At 59.3% G+C, this 27,767-nt stretch overlaps 2 protein-coding genes across 4 annotated transcripts; one reads left to right on the top strand and one right to left on the bottom strand.

Annotated features, from left to right (window-relative positions):
- Nucleotides 1-466: 466 nt before the first annotated feature.
- Nucleotides 467-14,375, bottom strand: LOC113988345 (bactericidal permeability-increasing protein-like). 2 transcript variants are annotated; one of them, XM_039384921.1, is made up of 15 exons: nt 14,060-14,375; nt 8,157-8,271; nt 7,508-7,636; nt 6,919-7,074; nt 6,466-6,529; nt 4,516-4,579; nt 3,960-4,051; nt 3,650-3,826; nt 3,366-3,425; nt 3,091-3,258; nt 2,733-2,800; nt 2,446-2,488; nt 2,022-2,085; nt 1,437-1,513; nt 467-817 (listed from the first exon to the last, which is right to left on the bottom strand). In XM_039384921.1, the coding sequence occupies exons 2-15, from the start codon at nt 8,249-8,251 to the stop codon at nt 770-772; spliced, it is 1,305 nt and encodes a 434-aa protein (XP_039240855.1). In that variant the 5' UTR covers nt 8,252-8,271; nt 14,060-14,375; the 3' UTR covers nt 467-769. The 2 variants fall into 2 exon arrangements, with proteins under 2 accessions (XP_039240855.1, XP_027577634.2); XM_027721833.2 differs by lacking the exon at nt 14,060-14,375 and adding an exon at nt 9,225-9,339.
- Nucleotides 14,376-14,720: 345 nt separating this feature from the next.
- Nucleotides 14,721-27,396, top strand: KIAA1755 (KIAA1755 ortholog). 2 transcript variants are annotated; one of them, XM_039384919.1, is made up of 14 exons: nt 14,721-14,875; nt 17,721-17,918; nt 18,364-19,663; nt 19,772-19,930; nt 20,397-20,520; nt 20,840-20,957; nt 21,130-21,216; nt 21,318-21,434; nt 21,756-21,854; nt 22,112-22,260; nt 23,045-23,183; nt 23,454-23,576; nt 24,179-24,370; nt 24,451-27,396. In XM_039384919.1, exons 1-14 carry the CDS (start codon nt 14,873-14,875, stop codon nt 25,435-25,437), a joined length of 3,795 nt encoding a protein of 1,264 aa, XP_039240853.1. In that variant the 5' UTR covers nt 14,721-14,872; the 3' UTR covers nt 25,438-27,396. The 2 variants fall into 2 exon arrangements, with proteins under 2 accessions (XP_039240853.1, XP_027577630.2); XM_027721829.2 differs by having other exon boundaries at nt 17,718-17,918.
- Nucleotides 27,397-27,767: the final 371 nt, after the last annotated feature.

Here is a 27,767-nt window from a genome sequence, read left to right as displayed (position 1 = left end):
CAGGGAGCTGTAGAGGGTGAGAAGGTCTCCCCTGAGCCTCCTTTTCTCCAGGCTAAGCCCCTCTAGTTGCCTCAGCTGCTCCTCACAGGACTTGTGCTCCAGACCCTTCACCAGCTCCATTGCTCTTCTCTGGACACGCTCCAGCCCCTCAATGTCCTTCTTGAAATGAGGGGCTGGACACTGCACTTGAGGTGTGGCCTCACCAGTGCCCACTGCAAGGGGGACAATCACTGTCCTGGTCCTGCTGGCCACACTATTCCTGCTACAAGCCAAAATGCCACTGGCCTTGGCTGTCTGGGAACACACTGGCTCATGTTCAGGACACGGGCATTCTGCGGGGCCTCAACATGGCTGTGACAATGGGAACAGATGAGCCCAGTGGTCCCGCTCCCACTCCCACTCCCGCCTGGCCCAGTGCAGAGAGCCCGGTGTGGCCCCAGGCACAGACAGTGACACTGACACCACGGCCCCGGCGCCAGCGCCTTTATTGCTGCTCAGAGGCCCTGGGATGAGGAGGGAGGGAGGGGAGGAGATGGCTGGGGGCAACGGACCCTCAGCTCTCAGTAGCACTGGGTAAGGCCCCAGTGAGGGGACAGGGGGTTCAGCCCTGGGAGTGCTGCTGCCCCTGGCCACAGTCCAGGCCAGGGCAGTGGTGCAGGACACTGGCAGGATCAGTGGTGTTTGTCTCCCGCAGCAGGGCCAGGGGCAGGGAAAGGTGAAGGAGTCAAGGGGGTATTTTCAGTGCTGGAGGTCCCTCATGGCCTTATCTTCATGCCTTAGGTTGGAAATGAACGTCTGCTCCGAGCAGCAGGAAATTCTGGGAAAAAGAGAGAAAGCGTTGGACTGACACCAGCCCTGGCAGCTGTACTCCCCAGCACCCATCATACCCCAGGAGGGAGACGGGATTGGCACGTGGCTCTGCCAGCCCCTGTGCCTAATTTTCACCCTGGCAGGCTCTGGAGGCATTTCACAGCCACTGTGGTGACACCCCTCTGGGGTTTCCCTAAGGCTCCCCACCACAGGGGCTCTCTCTGCTCCCCAGGACCCGGCACAGCTCCTTCCACAGGGGCTGACAGGCTCCCATGCCCTGCAGGGAGCAGCTGTGTCCCACCTCACAGCATCCCAACAGACATTGCCCATGGGGCAGGGAGGGGGCTGGGGGCTGACACTGCTGCTAAAGATGCTATAAAAAGTGTTGTGGGAAATTGAAGCCCCGGGTTCAAGAACTGGAGAAGGATGTGATGCTGCCCCAGGCATCCACCGTGCAGATGGGAAAAGCAGGGCTCTGGTTTGCCACTGGGCTGTTGAGATCACCCTCCTGCCTGCTCCCTCCCAGCATGGCTGTGGGAACTGGATTTGGAGGCTGTGGTGGCTGGCAGGGGCTCAGGGGTGGCAGGATGGTCCCCAGCTGGGCCCAGGTGCTCCCCCTCACTCACCTGGTGGAACCTTACGAAGGTATTGAGGAGCCGTATCCTGTCGGGCAGTGGCAGAGGGAAACCCTCATCTAACCGGGCTGGAAAAGACAACACATAGCTGCATTGGGATGGGAAGGGGAGTGAAGGGAGCACTGGCCACGCAGAGAAGGCAGCCACCTCCTCCCCCCAGCCCCTTCCTTGCCTCTGCTGCTCACAGGGCAGGCAGAGGAAATTCCTCCCAAGCTCCACGGCAGGGCTGGGGGCTGCGTGTTGTGCCATGACAGCCCCCTGGGCCCCTCCAGCCGCCAGCCCCGCTCTGGTCCGAATTGCTGGAGAGGCAGGAGAAACAGGGAGTGGGGGAGAGGGTCTGGAAAGCATTAAGATATGCACAGGGCTCATTTTTTCCATTGCGTGTGCTGCTGGGAGCATGTCACAGTGGCAAGAGGATCCCGCCACTTCACAGCCACCTCCTGCACACTCTGTGGGCTTTTTACCCCTGGATCAGCCTTGGCAACAGGGATTTAATTAGTGAGCTGGGACCGCTTGAATGGAGCAACCCGACTGGAGGCTGCTCCAGCACCCCCATTCCCCCCAGCAGGTTCTCACCATTAAGACGGGGGAGCAGGATATCGGAAGCAAAGATGTTCATTATGGACTGCAGCAGTCGCACCTGGGGAGCGGGGAGAGGGGGAGGAAAAGTTTTAGCCTGCAGGACAAGAGATGTGCAAGCACTGGAGGATAATTGGGAAAAGAAAAAGGGATGAGGAGTCGGGATGAGCACACACTTTGTCAGAGACCAGCAGCCTTGTCTGGCCACACTGGTAGGGTAGGAAGTGCGGGGGTGAGAGCAGCAATGGATCTGGCTCTGCATCCTCTCCCAGCCTTGCAGGCTGAGGCAGGATCAGTGTGGGGTCCTGAGTGCACCCCCAGGTCCCGTGTTGTGGGGCAGGGGCAATGAGCTCTCTCCTTGGCCCCCAGCAGGCTCTCAACTCCATACTGGGGGCTCTGATCATGCTCAAGGATAACTTACCTGGAAAGTGCCGACAACAGAGTCCTTTAGAGAGAGCTTGATCCTGCACAGGGACAGAAGTGGTGCTGTGGAGGATGTCCCAGCGGAGGGAGCAGGGATGTCCCAGTGGAGGGAGCAGTTCCACCCACTGATGGCCATGCAGATCCTGCTCCCTCCAGCCTCAGCTCATTCCCTCCACACCAGGTCCACATCCCTGGGACCTCCCCACCCACCCTCTGTCCCTGGGAGCCCAGAACAGAAACACCCCCAGTCACCCCCTGCCCAGCAGTGGCCGCTCCCCTCTGTACCTGCCCACATTCAGGCTCCCAACTATGTGGCCAGACCTCACGTCGATGACAGCAGACACGTTCCCTGTCTGGGGAGAGAGCACAGAGCTCCAGCAGTGACCATCCCACCTCACCCCAAACCAGACACCCAGGAAACAGTTCAGACCAGCTGAAACACAGCAGGACCACTGCCCATCCGGGGGCATGTTTGCACCCAGCATTAAACGTGGCATTTGTCAGCTTGGGTATTGTTCTGTTGGGGACCCCCACTGCACTGGACAGCACATGGCACCTCCCCTGGCAGGAGCTGGGCAACAGGACTGAGCACAACTCAAACTCTGTCTTTGCCTCACTACTTGCAGGTTGTTCATGAACTCACCAGGCTGAGGACGAAGAGAGGAGCCAGGCTGGAGTTGGGAAGGATGGCATAAGCCTGGACATCCACAATGGGCCTGAGTGAGATTCCTCCTGGTCCAATGTTCAGGAACGGGGCAGTGGGGGTGGACAGCCTGAGCTTCATTGGCATGTTCGGGTACATCTGCTCCAGCTGCATGGAAGCAGGGAGAGAGTGGGGACAGTGGCACAAACCTGAGCTGCTGGGGGAGAACACCTCTGTGTACAGGTGCTCTGGGGAGGCAGGGTTGGACTGCTCACCTGGGGAACAAAGGCTGAGAAGGTGGAGGTGTTCAAGTGGAAATCAACATCCTTTGGGATCTGCAGGGAGAGGACTGTCATGCTGGGGCAATGTGGCACAGCAGAGCCCCTGGCGAGCCCACCCGTCCCCACTTGCTGCCGTGCTCAACAGCCCGGCCTCATCCCACAGCCCCAGCTCTTCCACTGGGGGTCCTCCAAGACCTCTGGCTGCCACCAGAGCTCTTCAGCAAATGGAATCCCTTCCAGGGGCTTGGGGCCAGCCTTATCCCTCCTGCACCACTCACCATGGCATCCGTGATTTCGAAGACCAGTGCCCCGGACGTGTGGTAGGCGAAGCCGGCTGTGTTGAAGAAGTAGCTGGAGGCCCCGAAGTAAACCATGCGATCGTGATCCGAGGGCAAGGACAGCGGCAGTGGTGAGAAGGGGACAGTGGAGCGGTGGGCCAGGGAGTAGAATTCACCCTGGGAGAAGGGAGAGAGTTGGAGAAGGAGGGCAAATAGTGGTGGGGCTCAGCTGCTGACCCGGGCTGGCATTACCCACCCGCCTGCGGCAACAGCATCGGCCAAATCAAGTGTCCCCAGGGCAGCCTCTCACCTTCAGGCCTGTGTCCAGGGACTGGGCAGTAGCAACTGGGGGTGCCACGAAGGAGTAATCAATCCCAGTCCTGGCGTCTATCTTGGCCGTGACTGTGAACACAAGGCAGAGAGGTGAGCGAGAGGGAGATGGCTGGGAAATCTGGGAGCAGATCACCTTGACTGGCATTCAGGCAGTGTTGCATCTGGGCTTCCTGGTGCATCAGCTCCGTACCAGCTCCACATGTGCTTGCTTCTGTTTAGAAGCAAAAAATCCCATTTTCCTCCTGGCTGTTTCTCAGCCGTGCAAACCGACTCCTGGACCTGAGAAATGGCTTGGGTACCCCAGCTAGGGCAGCCCAAGCCCCTGCCAGTCCTGGGGCACAGCTCCTGGAGGGGTCTCCACAGCCAGACAAAGTGCACAGTGACATGTTTTTGCTGATGAGGTCCTCTCCAGCTCCCAGCTTGGATGCAGGAATACGAGGAGGTGGGGAGTGGACACAAGGTAAAATGCTGTTCTCATGGCTGGGAAAGGCTAAGAAAAACTGGTCCTAAACCCCCATGCAGCCCCCTGGTACCTGGCAGGGTCCGGACGTATGTCTGGAGCTCATTGTGCACAGATTCAGCCACGCTGTCACAGACCTGTGTGAGAGAAAGGCCACGGAGCTGAGCAGGGGCAGCCAGGTCACAGCCCCCTCTCAGAGCCGAGGCCACACTCCCTGCTCTGCTGCCTGCTGCTGGGTTTATTCCTTAACAAAGCCTGCTTAAATAAAAGAGTACACAGTGATGATTGTCTCCATCCATCAGACAGCACATTAAGTGTCCAAGATACAAGCAGGGTTTATACCATTCCCTGGTGCAGGAATGAACTGTGAGCTGCCAGGACTTGGCCAAAGCAGAGCAACTGAAGGGGTTAATCTACCCTACAGGGGCAGAAGCACTGATTGCACTGTAGCTGAGCTTTCCTGAGCTCCTACAACTCCGTACCAGGACAGAAGAGCACATCCCTTTGCTGCTGTCATACCCAGCTGAAGCCCAGGCATTAGTGGGGATTTAATCCAGGAAATTTACTGTGGGGCACAGTCCTGCAGGTGGCTGAGAAAATCTGCAAAGCTCCTTCCAGTGCTTTTGCTGTATTATCACAGAAACTACCAGCAGGATCCAGCCATCATCTCTGACCAGGCATGGAGCCCACAGAGCTGATGGCGAGATGCAGCACTGCGGAGGGGCAGTGACCACACTGACAGTGATGAAGCTGCTGGCTGGGCAGTGCCAGGGAGGAGGAGGGACAGAGCCTTGGGCATGGCTTTAGAGACAGCAGGTTGCTGCTCTTCCCTGTGCCCAGCGATATTTGTTTGTCTGTGCTGGAAAAGCCCCATTGCTTCCTGCAAGGACGTTGCTGCAAACAGGCAAACACAGCCCTGGTCCCAGTGACCAGGATTTCCCTGCGACCTGGATTTCCCTGTGACCTGGATTTCCCCATGACCTGGATTTCCCTGTGAGCTGGATCTCCCCGGGAATGGTGCCTCAGCACTGGGGGCACGAGGAGTGTCCAAGCATGTGCAGTGAGAGCAGGAGGCAGACACAGGCTGCCCAGGCTGGGTTGGGACCGAGCTGTGCAGAGGGGGTTCCAGGCAGTGCACTCCCTCTCCTGCCCCTCGCCCCTCGCACCATCACTCACACAAAGACACCAAGGAATTTGTGTGGGGCAGAGAGTGCCCAGAGGAGGCAGAGAGGGCAGCAGGGTCCCCTCACAGTCCCAGAGCTGCCCTCCTTCGAGGGGGCAAAACAGCAGAAAAGGCCTCTGAGTCCCAGCGTGGCTCCTGCTGCCAGGCCATCTGCTGTCCCAGCCCCCAGGGGCCTTGGGAAAGGCACTGCATGGTATTGGGAATAGTGCCCCGGGCAGGATGGGATGTGCCTCAGGAGTGGGATTTGCCTGTTCTCCAACTGCCTCCTTCCTGAACAAGGTTCACATCCAGGGAGGCTGTAACTCATGCCAGTTATCCTTGTAGCAATTATTGCTAACAGCTTGTTTCCATGTCTTGTTGCAGGTCTCCTGCATGTCAGTGTCTGTACCAGGCGGCAGTACCAGGGCTCCCTGACCCCCCTCCATAAAACAAAACAGCAAGTGTCTGAAATCCAGGAATGAGAGTTTCCCCCCCAGTGCTCCCCAAAGCCCTCCAGAGCACAGCTGGTTAAAGGACAGCTCTGATCAGGTTCCCTCTGTTACAATGAGTTTGGCTGAGGCATAAGATCTAATTAACTGACCACATGGAAAGAAAAGTCTTTGTTAATTAGGAACCAATTACACTGGGCTTTGGCAAAGGCTGCAGGTTTCAAATTCAGCCTGAGACACATGATGCTACGGAGCCTGCAATGCCCGTTTTCACCAAATTGGCAACACAGTCCTGTGCTCTGGTTCTAGTTACATCCCTGCATCTGCTCCGATTCTTCCAGCACATCAGCTACAAGTAAGGGCTAAAGACCATCAGAAAAACACAGAGCCCTGCCCTACACTGCTCACGTACCTTACTCTCCAAAATCTTCTTGAACTTGGACTCAACAGCACTGTGGAAGAGGTTGTAAAGCCACCTGCAGAGAAACACAGAGAGGAGCCCTGTGTCTAGCTCAGGAACTGCTGCAGAAGTATGTGCCCAGTATGTCTATCTACCCTAGAGATGTGGGACCTTGGGAACATTGTTCTCATACCAATTTGACTTCTGGCTTTGCCTCAGGGTTTACATTTGCAAACAGACCTGCTGGTAAACCACAAAAGTCTGGTATCTGCCTTAACCGCCCCTAACCCCCTTAAAAGTGCAGCCACAGCAGGAGAAATTCAGGCCAGATTTAAGACCAGGCAAGCTCAGATATGCCAGCATCTTACTCCTTGCACCAGGGCCACATTCCAATGGCAGGGCTACATTCCCACAGCAAATGGGCCAACACACAGTGCTTCCAGATCTCCCAGTGAAGTTACATACCCAAATTTGCCCGAAAAGAGCACCCGGACTTTGGAGATGCGGGTGCTGCAGTCTGAGGTGCTGATGGTGGGTTTCCCAGTGGCGTCGCTGCCCAGCCTCAGGCTGATTTTGATGTAGACATTCTCTACCTTCAGGTCAAATGAGCCGTGGTCCCGGCTGCAGGGAGAGGGGAATGAGAAAGGGATGTTTCTCAATGCCAAGGCCTGGTGAAGGGACCTCAGATCAGCTCTGGGATGGATCAATCTAACTCAGACTCCTTGCATGGTGCATCCAGAGGAGACTGGGAAAGTTGTTAAACTCAGGGAAAACAAATTTCACTGGCACATAAAGTAGGAGAGGTAACCTTTAAATAGAGGAGAGTGAGAGCAAGTAGGGGAGGTGGAAAAGAGACCTGAGAGTCCATGCACAGCTCTCCCATCATGTGTCCTGTTCCTGCCTCCCACCCTGTTTTATCCATCATATCTGGGGCAGCAAAGTGACAGCTGCCCAAAACACACGGCAGAGGGAGAGGAGGAAAAACCTGTCCAGATCCAGAGAGGGAGACACGGAGTGAGCACCCAAGCAGGGAGGGGAGGAGCTGGGCACGCACATGAAGAGCATCTTCACCCGCCAGTCCCCATCCAGCTCGGCGAAGGCGTTGGAGATGGCAACCTGCAGGCCCACGTTGGGGACAGGGGAAATCCGTGAGTAGGGCAGGTGGAAACTGCGAAGGCGCAGTCTAAAAATAAATGAATAAAAAGAAAAGTTATGTTACAGTGGTGGGAGCACACGGCTGGGGAGTCACTGCAGTGCCCCAGCTCCAGTTCTGCTGCAGCAAAGCTATGCCTGGCAGAGACACACAGAGCAGAGTGGTGCCTTTAGGAACATGGTCCTTGCAGCCACCCAGGCAGCAGCTCCAAAACCTGTGCAGCAGGAGTGGAGGCAGCAGGGAGCTGGGATATCCACAGGGGCTGGGCTCCTCCTCTGTGTGGAGATGGGGGCCCTAGTCCTACAGACAAGGCCACCTCCACTATCTGGTCTTTGATTTCACAAACTCCACCCACACCCAGAGTACCATCACCCCAGTTCTCTTTTCCCTTTGGGCAGGGGGTGAAGCAGGAACATCTCTGCCTGTACCAAGGACAGGGCCAACATCTCAGGGAGCTGTGGAGGTGACAGGATGCTCCTCGCTGCTCCAGTAGGTCTCTGCCACCACCCCCCCTTGCCCATCGCCTGGGTTGGGTGCTGGCAGGGCTCACCTGGAGAGCTCATAGTGCACCTTTCCCACACGCAAGACACGAAAGTCACCCGACATGTCTGGCAGCGTCAGCTCAGCCAGCTTCTTCTCCAGCATCGCGATTCCATGCTGATGGGCTGCAGGGACACGGGGAGAGCATCGCTGCCACCGCTGCCACAGGAGCTGGAGCGCACTTCGGGCATGCAGAGGAAGGATCATCCAGGTGATGCTTTCCACCTCTCAGGTGGGCTTTAAAGTTAGTCTCCTTCTACAGAGCCAGCCCTGTGAGCACCCAGACGAGGTTGCCTGGTGTCCTGCTTGCAAGCCCCAGGGCAAGGTGGTGGCCACAGAAAGGAGAAAGAGGTCCCAGTCCTCGCTCTCCAGGCTGTGCACTGTGTGAGGAACATGGGAGGTCCCAGGCTCCAGGCTGCTCCATGCTCAGTGCCAGCAGGAAAAGCTGGATGGAGCCTGTGTCCTAAGGAGTAGCACAGCATCAGTGGGTGCTGATGCCTCCCTGCCTCTGTCTGGGAAGGGGAGTCACGTCCTCTCCCGCACAGCTGGCAGAGCTGCCAGCTAAATGAGCTGTTTCTCACACAGTGTATTTCAATCCATAACTGTGCTCTGCTGGAGCCAGGGCTCTGCCTGCCTCCATAAAACCAGCACAGGGCCCATCCATCTCTGTCACTTCCCTACCCTGCAGCTCCCCACCTCCTCTCTCCTCCACAGCTCACTCCTCCAGGGCTCATGGCTCAGCTGCCCGGACATGTGCCGTGGGACCAGCCCCTCCCTCAACACCTGCGTGCAGCTCTCCAAGACCCCACAGGTCTGGTCCCCTCTGCAGGGGCTCCATCAAGCTGGGGGGTGAGGAAGGCAGATGGATGTAAAAGGGGAAGCCCTGGGCGATGGCGCATTCGGCACCCCTGTCCAAGGATTCTCCCATCCTGACCCAGGACCCTGTGCTCTCCACAGGGGCACCCATGGCTGAGAAGCCCCATCCTGCCCCAGGACCCTGCACTTCTCACAGGGGGCCCAGCTCTACCCCTCTGCCACCAGCACATCTGCAAGGAGAGAAATCAGAAGCAGAACCCACCGTAGTCCAAGCCTGCCTGGGTGATCCTCACCACAAAGCCGGGGTTGGTGGCTGTGGTGAGTGCCAGGCATAAGGCCAGTGCCCCGCAAGCCACTGCCAGGCTCTGCACTCCCATCCTGGCTTCCCGCAGTGCCGTGCTCTCCCTGCCCACGCCACCTTTATATCCCTGCCAAAACGGGAACCTCTGGAGAGGGAGGCGTGTGGAGCCAGGCGGGGCGTCCCCAGATCCACAGGGCTTCCTGCTCGGCCACCGCCCTGCTCCTCTGTGCCACTGGCACCGTGGCACCTGTACCCAGCAGCACAGCTGGTGCCTCTCATCAAAGGCAGGGAAGGGGCAGTGGAAACTGAGAGGCAACAGCCCAGTTCCCAGCTCTCTGTCAGTGCCAGCAATCCCTGCATGCAGCAGCAGCAGGTGCTCAGTGGAGCAGAGCTGGGTTTGGCAGCAGAGCCTGACAGAGACACGTTCCTGCACCCCAAGGCTCTGGCACAGGGCTCCAGCCCAGAGCAGCCATGCACAAGTGGAGACATCCATCACTCCAGGATCAAGCCCCAAAGACAACACTTCTGAGGCCCTGACAAGTCACAGCTCTCATCACAATGGCTGGAGACAGGAGCAGGAGCTGGGTGCAGGCAGGTAGGGGCAAGGGGGGAGCAACCCCGTGGCCCTCAGCTGGGAGAGCTGGGCTGGCTGATCTCTCCTTGCAGGACAGAGGTGAGGGAAGAAGAAATGATTCAGTTACTTTCATTTCCTGATGGGGTCCAGGCACAGGAAACCCGCAGCTGCTGATGCAGGCAGATCTCATGCTGGATCCAGGGAAGTCCTGGCTGCCAGAGGCAACATCCCTGAGCCAAGCAAGGATGTTGTGAAATGCAGCTATTGCTCAAGCAGAGCCACTGGCATGGCACGGCCATCCCCCAGTGCTGCAGCCCCAGGAGACCCCAAGGGATGGGGCCACAGGGCATTGAGTGTCTGTGCTGGAGAAACCCGGCACGTGGAGAGCAGGGATGGAGAGACCAGTGCACTCGGTTCCCCTCTGCCTTTCTTCCCACGAGCTTTTGGTGAGGTCACTTGCAGGCTGCCTGGCAGACGCCCAGCAAATGCCCACCAGGCCTGTATGAATGGCTACAGCTTTGGAAAGTGGCACTGCAGTCACTGTCAGCTCTGAGACCCAGGGCAGGGAAACAGGCACATGGCAAGGACGGCGCCTTCAGAGAGGGACAAACCGTCCCGGGCAGAGCCGTGTTCCACAGGCACCCACCACCATCCACAGGCTGTGATCCTCAGTGCCAGCCCAATCTATCCCTGGGAGCCAGGAGCCCATGGGCAGAGCTCCTTTTGCCCAGAGCTCCTTTTGCCCAGAAAGAAGCAGCCAAGGGCAGAATTGAAGGGTGAAAGGCCAAATCCCCACTCACATCCTCCACAGCACCATGATCCTTCCTGTCACCCATCACCAGCTCTTTGCTGAGTCTGGCTTGTTTCAGAGGATGAGCACCCAAACCTCCCATGGTGACACCCCACCTCAACAGGGCTACTTCAGGCCAGCAGTCAAGACATTCAGGAGGAGCACTGAGGAATCAGAACATCTTCCATGAGGAGAAATGAAATTTTATAGGGAGCAGCACAGATAGGAAGCAAAACCAGGAAGTCTTCCTCCTGGATTTGAGCAAATTTTGAGGTTGAACTGAAAAAAGCCTGCAAAGAGCCCAACCCTAACAAAACACTCCTGTGTTCGGCAAGGAACAGCCAAAACCACATCTAAAGTTTGACACACAGGATGCTCCTAGGAGTGCTTCCTGCAAGGGATGACAGAAGGGACTGATCGTGAAATCCTGCCCTGTTTGACCCAGACTTTCAGACGGGAAGAGGCTTCTCCTGCTGAGCTTCTCTGCCCATTCCAGGAGCGTGAGGGCTCCTCTGCTGGGGAGAGGCCAGTCCCCCCGGATGCTGCAGAAGGAATGGGCCATGGTCAGATGGGAGCCAGTATCCCAGGAGGGCAGGGACTTGCAGGAATTCCCTTTCCTGTGCTGCCACTGTCCCCTGCTCAGATCAGGACACCGCTCCCCGCTGTCCCCACGACACCCCTTGCTCACCAGGCCAGAGTTCCCTGTGGCCCCACACACTCCTCAGCACGTGCAGGCGGTTCCCCATCCTGTCCCAGCTCTTTCCACATCTCTCCCATGATACAATGGCCCAAACCTCCCTGCAGCCACGTGCTAGGATTCCCCAGGGACCACAGGGGCTGGGCTGGGGTAGTGCTGCTTTGGTGAGCAAGGACATCCAGGCACGTTTTCCATCTGCAAGGAAATCCGGACACACCCGTGTCCCGCGGTGCCACAATCACCCCGGGAATTCCCCCGACGGCGTGTGCCGGTGCCAGAGGCAGCACTGCTGCTGCTCACCAGCCTTCCACCGGCAGGCGCATGTGGGCTGGGGAAACACCGGGGAAAACCCGGGGACTCGGCAAGGAAAGCGAGAGCAGCCTGGATGGGTTTGGAGGGAACTTGGAAAGAAAAGTCAACAGCTCAAAATAAAACCTCCCACATCCATTTCCAGCCAGGACAAGTTCACTGTCACCAACAGAACTGGGCTGTGACCAGGACCTGTGGCCACTGTGGTCATCCCTAGACCAGCAGGCACTTCATCAGAGCTCAGAGAAACACTGTCAACATCGAGGTGTGGGGAGCTGCAGCTCCTGCCCACTGCCTCATGTGTGGTGTTGCTGCCAGCCTGATGCTGCCCACTGTCACCTGCACGTCCCTGACAGCCTCTGACCCAGCAGCATCTAAAAATACATCTGGGGGACATGTGGGGGCTCCTCCATGGTTGTTTTCCCAGCTGCAGGCTCAGCGTGACCCAGCCACAGCTGTTCCTGAAGCTGGGAGGGCTCCAGGCCAGCGTGGGGTCGCTGCTGACGCCAGCCCTGACCGCTTCATCAAACAGAGTCAGCGGGGACACCCGGGGACCCCAGAGCTCACACAGCCCCTGCAGGGCATGGCCAGCAGCAGGCAAGGACCCTGGGTGTGGGGACATAGGGTCCACCAGGAGCCCAGCCACAGAGACCAACCCTGATGCTGGGCTCACCACCCTTATCCTCCCTCCAGCCCAACATCCCAGTGACATCCCAGGGGACCCCTGGGACCGGCACTGCAGTCAGTGTCTCTCCCCCCGCCAAGGGTTGCCTTCCCCCAGACAGGCGGGCTCCTCTCGCAGCACGCCAGCTCATGACACAGGGTCTGGGAGCCTCGTGGGAGACAAAGGGGGATGCAGAGAGCCAAGGGGGTTGATTTTGCAGAAAAGTAAAAATAAAAATGCAGGAATGGTGACCTCGGGCAGAGCCCGGGGGGGATCTGAATGGTGGCTCTGTGCCGGCAGAGGGACAGGGCAGGAGGCCACATGAAGCCTGTCCCAGCAGCTGCTCGGGACAAACAGGACATGGAGAACAGGAGCAGCAGAGCAGGGTGAGCTCATGGGGTCAGGGGCCCCAGAGTGGAAGGGGCACCCATGAGGCCCCAAAGAGCTCTGCCTTTTACTGGGTGGGCTTGCTCCACAACAGCCTGACTCCCAACTCTGAGCCTCACTGTCTGAGGCTGGCAGGAGGGGATGGGGAGATGCTTTGGGGGATGCAGGGCTGGACCCAGCCATGCTCAGTGCCCTCATAGGGTGGCCCAGCTCAGCACAGCTGGCAAAAGGCACCCCATGGTGCAGGTGGGGAGCTGCTGCTCTCAGTGCCAAGGTGATGGGGTCCCTCTGGGCTCAGCTCCACATCTGTCCCCTCCTGCTTGCCAGTACCACAGAGGGATTGATCCACTGTGCTGGTGCCAGGACCCGGTCAGTCACACTGCCTTCCTCCCTGCCCTCAGCCTGGTGCCCGTCAGGAGGCGCGAGAGCCAAAGCAAGTTCTTGGGCTCATTTCAGAGGTGACTACACAATTAAAGAAGGTCACAGCCCTGAGCTCACACTCCCCTGCTCTCAGAGGAACTACAAAAAGCCTGAAGCTGGTAAGCGAACTAACACAATTACAGGAGGAATCGGCTGCTGGTGGGGAGGAGGAGCTGCCCAGTTGGCCCCAGCTGGCATTGGGGATCCCGGGCAGGAGGCTGGGAGCCAAGGGCCAGCCCTGCAGGGAGCTGTGTGTGAGCTCAGCCCAGCGACCCAGCCCGGTCCCCACGGCCAAGCCTCTGCCCACCTGCACAACCCCTGGTGCCTGAGCCCTCGCAGCACTCGTGATCCATGTGGGCGACGGGAGGGCTCTCGCCAGCTCCCAAGGAAATGGGAAGCAAACGCGAAGGCCTCGCTGGCGCCGTCCTCCCTCCCACACGCCAGCAGCCCAGCTGCACCTCCTCCCGTCTCGGCTTGTTTTCACAGCCTGTCCTTTGGCCGCTCACTGATCCCTGGACAAATGTTCCTTAGCGAGACTGCCCCGGCAGCCTGCGGCCCACCCGCCCTAGTCCTGTCTCCTTTCCCAGCTCCGGTCCCGGCCTCGAGCCCATTCCCACGAACATGACAGTGGAAATGACTCCAGCCTGAGCAAGAGGGTTTAAGAGTGCTGGACACTGCAAACGGGGCTGGCAGAGCTGGGAACCCTGAGCCCACTGTGCCTGAGGATGGGACAGTTGTCTGTGCCCACCATGTCTGGGGCTGGGAGAGTTGTCTGTGCCCAGAACTGGCAGAGCTGTGCAGAGCAGCACTTTGCCTGAGGAGACACCAAATCTGTGGCTTTGGCTCTTACGCTGGTTGTTTTTGTACAGTTCTGGTTGCTGAATCCCACAATCCTGCTCCTCAGTGGGTCCTTCCCATCATTGGAAGAGCTCAAAGTCCCCCGAGAGATACTCACTGTGCTGCTGCTGCACTTTTGGGGCAACTCAGGAACGGGAACTGGGAGCCACGGGATCCATCCAGGACACAGACCAGTGCTGGGGATCACACCAACTCTGCCTGACTGGGGTGGACTGGAAAAGAAGGAAATGCCCCCAGACATTACATGTATGAACACATCTGCACACTTACATATACACATGCACATGCGGCTCTGCATGTTCCCGGTGTATTCCAGGACGCCCTGTCTGGAGCTGCTCGGGGGCCAGGGGACTGCAGGGGCTGTGGGAGGACCCCCAGCGCAGCCCCTCCTGCCACCCCCCGGGGCTTCTTTCTCCGGGGGTCTTACACTCCCTACACCACGCCATCCCATCCCATCCCGCCAGGGGCTGCTCTCACTACCGGCGGGGGCACGCAGGGAGACCCCCCCGGGGGATCCGCAACTCGGGAGCGCACGGGGGGCTCCCGTCGGCGGGCACAGGGAAGCGGGCCCCCGGCCCCCCCCGCCCTCCCCGGGCCGCCCTCGCCAGCCCCCTCCCTGCCCTCCCCCGCCCCGCCCCGCTCGCTCTTTCTTAGTCTTTTCTTTCTTTATCCTTCTTTTTTTTTTCTTCTTCTTTTTTTTCCCCCAGAAGAGGCGCGGCGGGCGCAGGGGGCCGGGGGGGCCGGGGCTGCCCGCCCCCGCCCGCGGCTCCGGAGGCGCCGGCGCCGGGAAGAGCCGCCCGCGGAACGGGGACCGGCTGGGAGCCCCGGGCCGGAGAGCCCCGGCGAGGAGGAGGAGGGACGGGACGGTCGGTGCCGCGGCCCCCGGCCCCTCCGCCACTTCCTAGGAAACATGGTAATTTCCTGGGGCATCCCTCTCCCTGCCGCTGCCCCTCCCCGTGGGTGCCGGCCCCGCGGGCACCGGGGGGACACGGGGTGGGCACCGGGAGCGACAGCTGAGGGAGGTCGGGAGCGAAGGTGGAAGGAGGTGCAAAGGCAGAGGTGGATGTGAAGGTGGGTGCGAAGGCAAGTGTGAAGGTGGAGGTGAGTGGGTGTGAAGGTGGAGGGAGGTGGGTGTGAAGGTGGAGGTGCGTGCGAAGATGAAGGTCAGTGCGAGGTTGGAGATCAGTGTGAGGTTGGAGATCAGGTGTGGAGGTGGCCGTGGCCCCTTGGGCAGGTGTGTGCGGGGCTGCATCCTGCGATGTTTAGACTTCCCTGCAAAGTTTGTGAGGGGGGTGGAGTGCAGCGAGTGGGTGCTGCTGCGTGAGTTGTGCCAGTGGCGGGGACGCTCAGCAGACTCTCCCGGGGCCGACTGGCTCGTCACCGCAGCCGGCACGTGCCGTTGCCCCGGGCTATGTGCTGAGAGAGATCCCGCTCTGCCAGGCCGGGCTGGGCACTTGCATCTCGTCCTGCCAAAGTCGGTGACAGCAAGAGCTGCTGGAGAGAGAGAGGAATTGGTATTCAGGACTGGTCCCAGACTCAAACCTCGCTCCTTCCTGAGCAGGGGGGAGAAAGGAGCTGGAGCTGAGTCACCCTGTGGCTTTGGGCTCGGGTTAAACAACTTCACCGCACCAAAACCCCAAAGCCCAGCCTGACTTGTTGATGTAAACCACTTTAAAAATATGGGTATTTGGGGAGAAATATCAATCTCTATTTAACAGCACTTTGGCTTATTAAAATGGAAATAGCTTTGCAAATGTAAATCTCCTTATGCTCCCTAATGCCTTTGTTCCAGCTCCACTCCCTCGCAGCGGGTGGAGGGACTGGGATAACTGGCTGCTTTTGGATTCCTACGGGCTCCTGTCCGGCCCGGATGCGGCTTCGCCCACGAACGCAGAGCTGCTGCACCATGGTTACCCCAAAAGCCTCCCCCAGTGATGAAGTGCTTTGTGACATTCCATGAAAACATTTTTAGTCAGTCATTCCAGGCCAAAATATTCCCCAGCACAACCCGTCCTGTGTCTGGTGCCTCCATTAGTCCCTGGTTCTCTCCTGACATTGGCTCACACAGTCCCTGCCGCTGGATGAAGTCCTGGGTGATAGGGCGAGAGGAAACAGCCTCAAGTGGCGCCAGGGGAGGTTTAGATTGGATACTAGGAAAAACTTCTTCACTGAAAGGGCTGTCAAGCTCTGGCAAAGACTGCCCAGGCGCTGGTGGAGTCATCACCATCCCTGGAAGGATTTAAAAGACTGTTGGAGGCAGGGTGGCAGTGCTGGCTCATTTCTCATGGCAGCATTTGGAGGTGGATGGATCCCCCTGTGCTGTTGCAGATGGTGGCTCCTCACCTTGGTGTTGGGATGGGGAAGAAGCTGAGCTCAGCAGTGCTGGACAGAGGGGTGGTGGGTGCCTGGTTGGGCTTGGCACAGGGGATCAGGTGGCTGCACCAGGGCTCCACTGGAGCAACATGGAGTGGGGTGCTTTGCCCTGCAGCAGAGATTTTCCAGAGAAAGATCTCCAGTCCCTTCTGGGAATCGTGCATAGTAAGACCAAGCGTGAGGAGAAAGGTCCAGTGGCAGAAAGCCTGGATAGGGAATACACTAATAGATCAGGGCCCTGAGAAGAGACTGGATCTCCTCCTGCTCTGCCTGGCTCTGTGGCTTCTCCTGTCAGGTGCAAGGGCAGAGATTCCTGTGTGGAGACACGGAGAAAAAGTCAAGAAGAATTAACCAAGCGTGACTGCAAAGTGCTTTAGCTAAAACGTATTAAAGCTAATTAAGCTGAATTAGCCAGGGCCCCTTTGTCTCTGCATGGGCTCCTGAACCAGGGATTAGTTGCCTGAAACTAATGCTCACCTTGAGCTAATCCCACCTTCAGCTAATTCCACCGGACTTCCCAGGTGCCCTCACAGGAGCACAGGGTTGATGGCAAACTGCAGCTGCTTGAAGTGCCGGACCCAGATGCTTGGAGGATGCTCCTCTTCCCAACTCACCAATGGGGTCCCTTTGGCAAGTGTGCCAGAGTCACCCTCATACTGCCTGGAGCACAGCCAGGGCATCACGGGAGCCATGGGATGGCTTCCCCTCATGTAGCAGCGGTGCCAGCTGGGTCCAGGCAGCCGAGAGCTCCTGCAGCACTGGGAGAATGAACTGGGAACCGCTGGTTCACGTGTGGCACAGACCCAGTGTCCTCACCCAGTCTGGGGCAGCTCAGGGGGCTGCAACACAGCAGAACGCTTCCCAGAAAATGCTTGCAGGAGTAATTTCAAGTTTGGCGAATTCAGCAATGGGTCTGGACCAAAACACCCTATCCATCTTCAGATGTTTGTCCTTCCTCCCATCTGCTGCATTCCTGCAGCGAACTTAGGAGCCCAGCACATCCCCACGCTCTGTCTGGTCTGACTCCGCTTAACCCCTCGGCTGCTGTGGCTCCTCCACCTCCACGTGGCTGGTGGCCGAGCAAGGTGGCTGGCAGCCTTTGGGAGCTCATCCTGGGCTCCTTAATCACTGGGAAATGGACCTGCCATGCTGCATACCCTGCCTGTGCTGTGCTCACTATGCTCCACTCCCAGTTCCTCCCATTTCCAGCCCAAGAAGGTTTGCAGCCCCCCGAGCTCATCAGCGTTGGCAGCGTGGGCATCCCAGGGCCTTGGCAGCAGTGTAGTGCAGTGTGGGATGGTGGGCAGAGGCACCAGGTTGGGGGGGGATGGCATCCCTGCTGCGGGGCTGCTCTCCCACCAGTGACACTTTCCTCCCTGCAGCAGGATGCCAGGTCGCTGGATGCAGCAGTGCAGAGTGCTCTCCAGGCCCTCTACCCGCCCTTCGAAGCCACAGCCCCGACTGTCCTGGGCCAGGTGTTTCGGCTGCTGGAGACCAGCTACCAGGGTGATGGGCTCTGCTACCTGCTCCAGTTCCTCATCCCGGCCAAGCGGCTCTTCGAGCGCCTGCGGCAGGCAGCCTGTGTAAGCCCCTGTGCCCCCACTGCAGTGCCCCTGAGTCCTGCTCCTGGACATGGGGAATTTGCCCTAATGCATCCTGCCTGCATGGCTCCCTCCCTGTCCCATCCCCTCCCCACAGAGGGGACCATGCACACCCAGCTCCCTGGGAATGCACCAGCACATGCAGTCCCTCTAGGGTCACCTTGTCTTGCTCCTAGAGAGGCTCAAGCAGGGGTTTTCCCCCTGTAAGTACGTGGGGAGACTCCACACCCTGGGAATAACCATGGATCGGGGTGGGCTTGCACAGCTCTGCTGTGGTGACTTGGCTGAGGGACATCCATCGTGCCACTGGGATCCCTTGTCGCTACGGCGGGAAGCGCAGAGCCGGGCAGCGAGAGCGCGTGGGGCGGCTGGGAGGGCGTGGGGCTGGCAGGGCTCGCTCACGTGCTGTGTTCTTCCTCCCTCCCAGGCTCCCTACTTTAACCGCATCTTTCTCCATGAAGGCTGGCCCTTGTGTCTGCACGAGAAGGTGGTCGTGCACCTGGCACCACTCAACCCCCTCCTGCTGCGCCCCGGGGACTTCTACCTGCAAGCGGAGCCCTGCGAGGAGCACTCGGCGCGCGTCACCGTCAAGCACCTCTCCCTGGACCTGCGCTCGGTGGAGGAGACGCCGGTCCCCGAGGCCGCCCACGCACTGCTCTTCACTGAGGCGTGGCTGGAGGAGGTGAACAGCAGCTGGGCTGGGGACCCCCTGCACACCTGCCTGGTGGCCACCGAGAACGGCGTTACCCCGCTGCCGTGGAGCCGGATTGCCACGCCAGAGTTCGTCAACAAGCCCAGGGCTGGAGCCGATGGTGTGCCCGCAGGTGCCCGGCATGAACCTGCTCCTCAGACTGCACCTGAGCCAGCAGGACCCGGCACGCCCGTGCACCACAGCACGGCAAATGTTCCTGTGCCCTATGGCAACATTGCAGGCACCATCCCAGGCTGCAAGGCCACCTCTTGGAAGTCGAGCCAGGGACGATACCCGGGACTGATCAAGGTGGAGCAGGCTGGGCTGCGGAAGAAGCCATCCACGCTGGCCGTGCCCAGCCTCCGCGAGATCATCAGCCAGAACCTGGAGGGGGAGTACGTGAACCTGCTGGAGCAATCCCAGGAGCAGCTGCATGTCCTAACCAGGCCCCTGCTTCCCATCTGCCCACCAGGGACAATGGGGGCTGCGGCTGAGGTGACGCTCCCCTGGGAAAATGGGGGACTGGGGGCAGATGCCTGGCCCTGTGGGGGGGCACTGAGCTCAGAGGAGAGTCCCTGCAGCCCGTGCCTGGGGAGGAAGCTGAGCCAGGAGCCAGGGCTGCATGGCCCGAGGTGCCGCCACCGTGACTCCTACCTGGCTGCGCTGCAGAACCCGGTGAGCTTCGGCCCCGGATTGATGGCAGCCATCCTGGAGGAGCCAGATGGCTACAGCCCCGACTTGCCCCCTGCTGCCCACTGTGAGACCCCTGCACAGCATGGGAAGGGGGCCAGCAACCCCACGCTCCTCAGCCACCAGCCCCGCCAAGCAACTCCCAGGGTGCCAGCGGAGGCGTTGGCACAGCGGGGCAGCCCCCGGCTCCCCCCAGGCTCCAGCCACAAGTTCTCCTTCCTGAAGGGTGCTCGGCTCGGGGCAGCCCCTGCAGATGAAAGAGCCACCAGCCAGCATGAGGGGGCCTGGAAGAAGATGTCAGCCATCTACTCACCCAGGATGGGCAGAGCCAGGGCAGCTGGGAAAGGTACCGTCCCATGGGGCTGCTGCACTTGATCAGGCACTGCTGGGGCTTTGCCATTCCTTTGCCTCATTGCATGTCACCAGCTCCTCCCTCCTTCATCCCTGTGCACAGGTACAAATGCCGCTGCCCCCGTGGAGGAACGCTCCCTGGAAAGCACCGGCTGTAAGAATGGTCCTCCTGTGCCTGGCACCAGCCCTGCTGGCTGGGAGCCACTGGCCTGGCTGAACCTGCACGCGGGGCTGCTCCGCTCTGGCATCGTCTGCCTGCCAGGTACTGCCGGCACCGCAATCCCAGGGGATGGTGGGAGAGGCCTCCAGAGGGAAACGGTGGGCTGCTGGAGAGGGTGTTCTGGAGGAAGGTTTCAGGGCTTTGCTGGAGGCCAGAAATCCCCCAAGCAGAAAATTTCCTTTCAGTTTGGCAAAAATATTAAAAACATAAATGCAGGCAGCAGAGCAGCTGCCCCGGTCCCAGCCGCCCCAAACCCTCCCACACCATTCCTCTCTAGTGAAGCTGTTCAGTTTTAGCTGCCAAACACTAAACATTTGGCTCCTTCCTTTTCCCAAGAACCAAAAAACAGTAACAAACTCCACCTTTTTCTCTGGAAGGACCAGAGGGGCTGCACTATGGCAGGCCCCCGAGCTGAACTGGGGCAGCACCAATGGGTGCCCTGGCCCCTTGTGGGTTGCTCAGGGCTGGCAGGTGGCTGCCGGAGGGGTCACTCACCCTTTTCCTGCAGGGAGCTCGGACAGGTTGGGCAGGGCCCTCCTTCTTGTGACCACCAGTGGCAGCGCCTGGGGGGCTGCGTGGTGCTCAACTGCTGAGCTGGCGAGGCTCATACTCTACCTCTGCTCCCTCCCCAGGTAAGGGCCAGCAGGACCTACCAGTGATCCCTAGATACTGCCTGGCTCAGGGCTCCTTGGCCAAGTAGATGAATGCCCAACATCCCTCAAATTCTGGTTTGGGCGCATCCCCAGGGACCCTGGGCCGTGCCCCTGCCAGAGGCACATGCTCTGAGCCTTTGGCTGGGGCATCCCACAGGGATGAGGTCACCACTTGTGGCTGTGGGCTCCTGCCTGCCGGGGGGTGCAGAGTGTGGGAGGGGGCTTTGAGCAGGTCCTGCCCCAGGGGAGGACCCACACTTCAAGTGCCATCTGCTCCTGCTGTGTTTCCCCTCGCTAGGCGAGAAGTGAGGAATGGCGAGAGGCGAGAACCGAAGGACGTTGGGCTGACGGTCGTGGTGGATGCCAGGAAGCAGCCACCCGCTCCCGTCTTGTTCTCAGCCCTCCGCTCCATCCAGGTACACTGGGCTCTGCGTACCTGTGCCTGGGGCAGGTGTCCCTGCCAGGACAATGGGCTGTCACTGCGGAGCCCATTTCCCAATGCCTGTTGCCTGAGCTCACTGGGAAATGGGCTCCACAGCGAGTCCGAGGGCTGAGTTTGCCCTGGTGACTCTTCCCTGCCTCCCACAGAGCGTCTCACCGGGCTGCATCCACAGTGTGCTGCTGCTGGCTGAGAAGGAGCTGGTCGCCCACCGTGAGAGGCTGCCCGGGGTGCTGGTGAGCCTGTCCCTGCCCTGTGGGCTGGGGCAGGAGGGGGTTATTTCCTACTCCAGGATGTGCCTGGGGAGGGACCAGCCTCATGAGCCCTGTGCCTGCAGGTGGAGACCCTGACGTCGCTGAAGGCTCTGGGCCGCCATGTCGACAGCTCCCAGCTGCCCCCGGAGCTGGATGGTGCCTTCCCCTACTGCCACGGCGAGTGGGTTCAATTCTTCCAGGTGTCTGTCACCACGCCATTAGCCATCACCTCACCTCCCCCATGCCCCTCTGTCCCCACCACGTCTTACATGTCCCACACACACCCCTGGAAAAGCAACAGGAAGGTCTGGGAGAGGGGAAGGAAAAGGAGAGCTCTGAGCACAGGAGGGCAGGTCCTTGCTGCCCGCTTCTGCCTGCAGCTGCCCATCTGTCTCCACGCTCCCTTCCCCCTCTGCTTTAACCCAGTGCCTCACAGTATTCCCTACTCTGTCCTGGCGCTGTTCCTCCTCTTCCTCCTCATGGGCAGCTGTTCCCGCTGACCCACTGTGTGTCCCCCCCAGAAGCTGCATCCCTTCACGGCCGGCCTCAGGCAGGCATCGGAGCTGCTGCAGCGCTGCATCCAGGAACTGCGGAGCACCGACACACTGGCAGGGACACGGGTAAGAGGGATGGTGGCACCGCAGCTTGGGGGCATTTCCAAGGTTCCTGTCTGCAGTGCAGCCACAGCGACATTTCCTGTGACATTGCCCAAAACTTGGCATGACCACTCCCAGACTGGCTGCTCCTGGCCATGGGGCTGTTCCCTGTCCCCTCTGCTCATCCCTGGGATGCAGCTCCAGGTACCCCTCCTGTGCTGGCTGAGGCCTCGGGTGAGGTCTCGGGTAAGACGTCTGTCCAACCCTCCCTCCGTCCGCAGGATGCAGCTGCGGGCATCAGGAGGCACCAGGAGCTGATGCAGAAGGTGCTGAGTGACCCACAGCTGGTGCGGGTGCAGCGTGAGGGGGGCTTCGTGCTGGCCAGGCTGCGCAGGGAGGCCGCCCGCCTCTGCGCCTCCGACCACGTCAGGTAGGAGGGGGCGGCTTCACTGGTCCAGGGTGCCAGTGGTGGGGACCCCCAGCTTCTGCCAGCTGACAGAGCCACCTCCCCAGGGTCAGCTCAGTCCCTATGAGCACAAGCTGTTGCCGTGCTCCCTCCTGCTCTGCAAGCCCAGAGCACGCATCTGGCACAGCAGTATGGCCCCCATCCTGACTGGGGAAAGTGCCAGATCCCTGGGAGGGTCTCCTGCTTCAGGCCAGAACGGATCCGTCTCTGCGCTGCGATGCCTCGGGCTGGGCTTGTGAAAAGCCACTAGATGGGGCCAAGTCCCGGCCGTGCTGCACTCGGCCGGCCATGCCGTGCTCGTCCGGTGATGTCGCACTTGTCTGGCCGTTCCATACTCATCCAGCGATGCCGTAATCCAGCCATGCTCTTACTCATCCAGCCGTGCCATAGTCGGGTCATTCCATACTCATCCAGTGATGTCGCACTTGTCGGGTGATGCTGCTGGTGAGACTCATCTGGTGATGCCACACTGGTCCAGCCATTCCACACTGGTCTATTGTCCGTGCATACTGGCAGCACTAATCCCACTGCTCCCTCCTCTCTGCGGGGCTGGGCTGCACTGACAGATGATGCTTTCCCATCCTGTGGTCCCTGCTTTCTGATTGCTCCACGGGATGGGGAGTTGTCCAGGTGTGTGCAGGACCAGAGTCAGGAGCTGACTAAGAGACCTGCTCCCCTCCACCCCACACATCCCTGAGCCCACCCAGCAGCACCTGGCACTGACGGCCCCTCTCCTCCCAACCACCAGGACTGGCATGGAGTTGGCTGAGGGGCTGTACAGTCAGCTGGAGGAGGAGCTTCACGACCTGGTGTCCCAATCCAACAGCTGCCTGGAGCGCCTGGAGTTCCTCCGAAAGGTCCGGGAGCTCGAGACCGAGTTTAGCAAGGTGAGCTGGGCGTTCCTGGAACACTGCAAGTTGTGGTTGTCCTCTCTGGTGTTCCGTGGCTGAGTGTTCTGGGCACGTTTCCTTTGCTTCCGATGATGACGGAAGCCTGGAGAATAGCAGGATAGCCTGAGCTTTGATGTTCATTATGAGTGACTGTGCGTGACTGTGCCTGGGCTGGGATGCCCGGGCAGGAAGGGGAGGTGCCGTGGCCACACTGCTGCCGTGGCCAGTCCTGCCTGACCCCCTGACCCCTGTCCTACTGTCTCACAGCTCGGATGCTGGCTGGACGGGGAGGCAGCAGCACGGCTGCAGGAGATGGGCACCGAGGAGTGGAGCCCCGACAGCTGCCAGGGCCCTGCCAAGCACTTCAATGAGTTCCTGGCCCAGGCCACGGTATGCTTGGAGAGGCTTTTCCGTAACACACGTTCCCTGGGTTCGGAATGAGGCTTCTGGGCAGAACTGGGTGTCCCTGTGCTGCCGGGTCACACTGAAGTTGTCAAGCTGCAGTTGTCAAGCCTAACACTGCAGGGATTCTAGGCAGCCCTGCTCCAGTGAGGGGGTGCCTGCACTATTCCTTAGTGTGTGCTAGGCTGGGACTGCTGTCCCCAATCCCTGCTGTACTCCATGTATGCAGCTCCCTTGTCCTGCAGAGCCTGGGCATCCATCAGACAACAAATAATATGGTGATGAGGATCTGTTCTTCCCACTCCCCTGGGTGTGGAGGCCCTTTAGTCACACACACCGCAGGGAGAACAAGGCACAGTGATCCCACTTGGGACAGGAGGTGCATTTAATGCATTTTGAGCCAAGCCAGGGCAGAGCAGAAGTTTGGAGGATCTCTGTTCCCTTTGTTTCTTCTCACTTGCCCAGAAGTGTTTCCCATCCAGCTGTGATGGTGATGCTGAGTGCTGACCTGCAGCGCCTCACCCTGGACACACATCCAGGCCAGCACCATTCCCAAATGTGGAGCTTGTTCCTTCCTGCCATCCCTACAGGCTCGATACCAGCACGGCCTGACCCTGTGCCGGGAAGTGGCTGAGGTCCGAGACGCAGCATTTCCTGAGGCAGATGCCTTCCAGGTGGCTGCAGCCCTTTTCCAGACGAAGCTGATGAGCTTCTCCAAGCAGCTGGAGCGGCGGCAGGCAGAATGGGAGCTGCTGCAGGAGCTTGCCCAGTTCTCCAACAAGGTGGGTGCAGCGGGTCTTCCCCTGCAGGACCTGGTGCTGCTGGTGGAAACAAAACCAGCTGCTCTCACCTCCTGTTGTAGGTCACGGGGCTGAAGCTGGACTGCCGGCAGTGCTCGGCCCAGGCACAGCGTGGGGAGGGCCAGGCACTGAGGTGCCTGCAGAGATCCTTCCAGAAGCTCTCGATGGAGTTTGGCCTGGAGAAGCTGCAGGAGATGAAAGCTCAGGTGCGCAGGATGCAGAGCAGCCAAGGGCTGGCAGCCTGGACAGAGGCACGGCACAGGTACCAGGAGACCCGGCAGGTCCTGGAGGAGATGCTGGCGGAGCTGCAGGAGGCCTGGGGAGTGCAAGCCGACAGGCAGGGAGACTCCTCCAGCCCCCCCAGCCCAGAGTCTGCAGCCCCTCGCACAGAAGCCCCCGTCTGCAGAGCAGCTGCCAGCCCCGAGCCAGTAGTGCTGGGGGGTCAGGGGGTGGCAGAGCAGCCACAGCCCAGCCCTGAGGGGCCAGGACAGCGCCAGGGGCAAGGGCAGCCCTGGACCAACTCTGCTCCTGGCCCCACACTGGGTGCAGAGCCGAGTTCCCCACAGCCCCCCTGTCAGCTGGGGCCTGAGGGTGCCCGCACCTCTCACCACCATGTCTCTGCTGACACCCCCCTGCCCAAACCCGAGAGTGGAGCCAGCCTGGGAGCCGCAGGACACCTCGCCCCGGAGCGCAGCCAGCCCCCTCGGAGGCGTCCCTTCACGCTGCCTCCCTGGATGCGCTTTCCAGGTGCTGACCAGGCACGTCCCACCGCTGTGCCCCATGGGACTGCCTCGGATCCCAGCACACCTGGCCCACCACCGGGGCCACAAGCAGAAGCTGCCCAGTACTTTCAGGTTTCCAGCCAGAGCAGTTTCTCCTCCGAGGACTCAGACTCACAGAACTCTGTGGAAGAATCCCCAGCAATGAGCTCGGCTTTGCCCCAGGATCTTCAGAGTCCCAGACCACCCTGCCCCTCTGAAAAGCCCCCTCAGATTGTTTACCTGGAGAACCACCACACTGAGAGTCTAGCTAAAGCAAATGCCAAGTAACCAGTCCCTCCAGTTGAAGCTCTTCCTGTCCAGCTGTGGAAGTCTCAATCACCAACTGGATGGGACTTCCCACACTCAGAAGTGGGATGCTGGGGACTCTTACCCAACCTTCAGTCCCAGAATCTTTGGTTCCCTATACTTAGTGCTCTCCCTGCTGTGGATTGGCAGTAACCCCATCACCAGCTCATGAGATTTGTTAATAATCTACCAGGCATGTAGCAATCTTCCCATAAAGTGCCTTTATCCTTACCAGTGCCAGCCTCATCTTGGGCAGCAGGGAAGGTTCCCACAGTCAGCAGCTGTGCCTGGAGCATCCCAGGAGAGTGCAGACCTGTGCCGAGGTGTTCCTGCCATTGACTGTGCTCCCCACTCCTCCCGGTGGTTTTACCATCCCCTGCACCAGCTGATCCCCATCGATGGGCCTTGTGTTTGTGTGCTCATTAACACGGGACTAATGCTATTAACGTTAATAAACCTGAAGAGAAATACCTGGGGTGCTCCTCGTGGAGAAGAGCAAGAAGTCGTGTCCTGCTGAGAGCCAGGTGCTGGGCTGCTCACCTGGGCTCCAGCTGCTCCCACCGCCCCAGCCCAGTGCCCACAGGCAGCCAGTGCCACCACGAAGGCCCCCTGTGCCCCCCACATGGGCTGCACCCACAGCCTGGCTCTCCTGCTTGCTGCCAGCACCCTGTTCCTGCTCAAAGGACCCTTTTGTAAGGGTTAAGTGCCTCAGTCTCTGGTCCCCCCTCCCAGTACGTCGAGGATGGTGTCATCCTGCCCAGCCTCCCCACTCTGTTTTGGGAACGCACTGCCCTGGAGCCTTGGGGACCCATTCGAGCTGGGTGCGACCTTGCTGATCCCAGTCCAAAGCAGCCTGGGGTCCCCAGAGATCCCATCCCCGTGGGTGCGTCCCCCCTGCCATGCACCGCCTGTTTGGGCACTCAGGAGCAGGCAAAGGCAGGCGGGACCCCGGCTGTCGGGGCCAGGAGCTGAATGGCCGCCCCCCTGGGCAGCGGCAGCATGAGCTAATCAAGAGACATCGGAGGAGAAGCAATCTCTCCCGTGGAGGCTGTTCCAGAAAAACACTCTCCTCCCAGCCCGGTGTGGTCATGGCTCGCGCCCTGCAGGATGCTGCTCCTCGGCAAAGGGCACTCGCCCATCCCAGTCCGGCTGAGCATCACTCATACCCCCCTCAGTCTTGTTTTTGCCAGATCCCGAAGCCGAGCCCCGCTGAGCTCCTCTCTGGAGGCTGCGGCACTGTGCTCCTCCTGTCTGGGTCATTAACGCATCATTAACCGTCTGAAGATCGACCCCAGCCCTGCACTGTCACAGAACTTCCTGCCTGTCACCACTCCCAGTCCTGCCCTTTGTCTGCCCTTTACTTCTTCTTTCAGTTCTTTTGAACTCCATCTTCCCCAGCTCAACACTGATTTCACTACTGGCACTTCCGTCCCTCCTCCACTGAAATCCTGGTTGCTGAGTCCACCCCATTCTTTTTTGGCTTAAAAGTCATTGTCTTAGACACCCTGAACACGTCTGCATGTCCTGGATGTGCCAGCAGGCTTTGCCCCATTCTCCAATAATGCCATGTCCTGAATGGCACCAGGGTCACCCAGCCAGGACATTTCAGCTCTTCATATTATGACATGTCCCTGGTCCCCATCCCTGTGCCGGCCTTATTTGCCTTCTCCCCATCCCCACACATGTGGCCAGTGCAAGCCATGCCCACCTGGAAGGCAAACAGCACATCACAAGAGCCAAAAATCTCTTTTCCCTCCAGCATCACTCTAAGACAGGCCTAACAGTTCCCTTGCTCGATTTTCTGCTCTGCTGAGAGCTGATCTGCTGCATCCCCCCCATTACAGTTTTTAGGTTGGGGGAATAGCACTTCCCAGTAAGAAACTGAATCATTCTTCAAACCAGATGGAATTATGATTCTTCTGAATAAAGCAAACACTGGCTTTCCTGTTGTTTTCTTTTTACAAAAGTAAAATAAAAAAGGATATTTTGCAAGTCCTGAGATTAATTGATAACACAGGGGGAATTTCCGGCCCCTGGCTGGAGGGTGAATCATTTTCATGGAAGAGCCCTGCACACTGGCTGCTCTCAGCCCCCACAGCTGGGTGGGCACAGCTGGATTCTGCCTACCAAAAAGTGTTTTGCAACATTCTGCAGAAATTTTCTTATCTCTGCTGATCCTTCAGCACATGATTTACGACTCCAAGTTTGACCAATTAAACCATAACCTTTCCAGAAAGGCAAGTACAGGAGTTAATCAATGTCTCCTTCCCCCCATGAAATGGCAAAATCATTTGTCAGGGGCTGGCAGGGGT

Source organism: Pipra filicauda, unplaced genomic scaffold (genome assembly GCF_003945595.2).
Source record: "Pipra filicauda isolate LSUMZ 115617 unplaced genomic scaffold, ASM394559v2 scaffold385_size793830_pilon, whole genome shotgun sequence".
In the NCBI taxonomy this organism is placed as follows: domain Eukaryota; kingdom Metazoa; phylum Chordata; class Aves; order Passeriformes; family Pipridae; genus Pipra; species Pipra filicauda.
The sequence above is the reverse complement of the archived record's forward strand: the minus strand, read 5'-3'. Positions and strand labels throughout refer to the sequence as shown.

Coding starts and splice junctions, on each gene's coding strand:
- KIAA1755 (XM_027721829.2), top strand. Junction 20,958..21,129: donor CAGCCCTCCGCTCCATCCAG/GTACACTGGGCT, acceptor TGCCTCCCACAG/AGCGTCTCACCGGGCTGCAT. Junction 22,261..23,044: donor TGCGCCTCCGACCACGTCAG/GTAGGAGGGGGC, acceptor CCCAACCACCAG/GACTGGCATGGAGTTGGCTG.
- LOC113988345 (XM_027721833.2), bottom strand. CDS start 9,339: ATGGGAGTGCAGAGCCTGGCAGTGGCTTGCGGGGCACTGGCCTTATGC. Junction 4,580..6,465: donor AGAAGATTTTGGAGAGTAAG/GTACGTGAGCAG, acceptor TCTCTCACACAG/GTCTGTGACAGCGTGGCTGA. Junction 2,489..2,732: donor GGGAGCCTGAATGTGGGCAG/GTACAGAGGGGA, acceptor GTCCCTGTGCAG/GATCAAGCTCTCTCTAAAGG.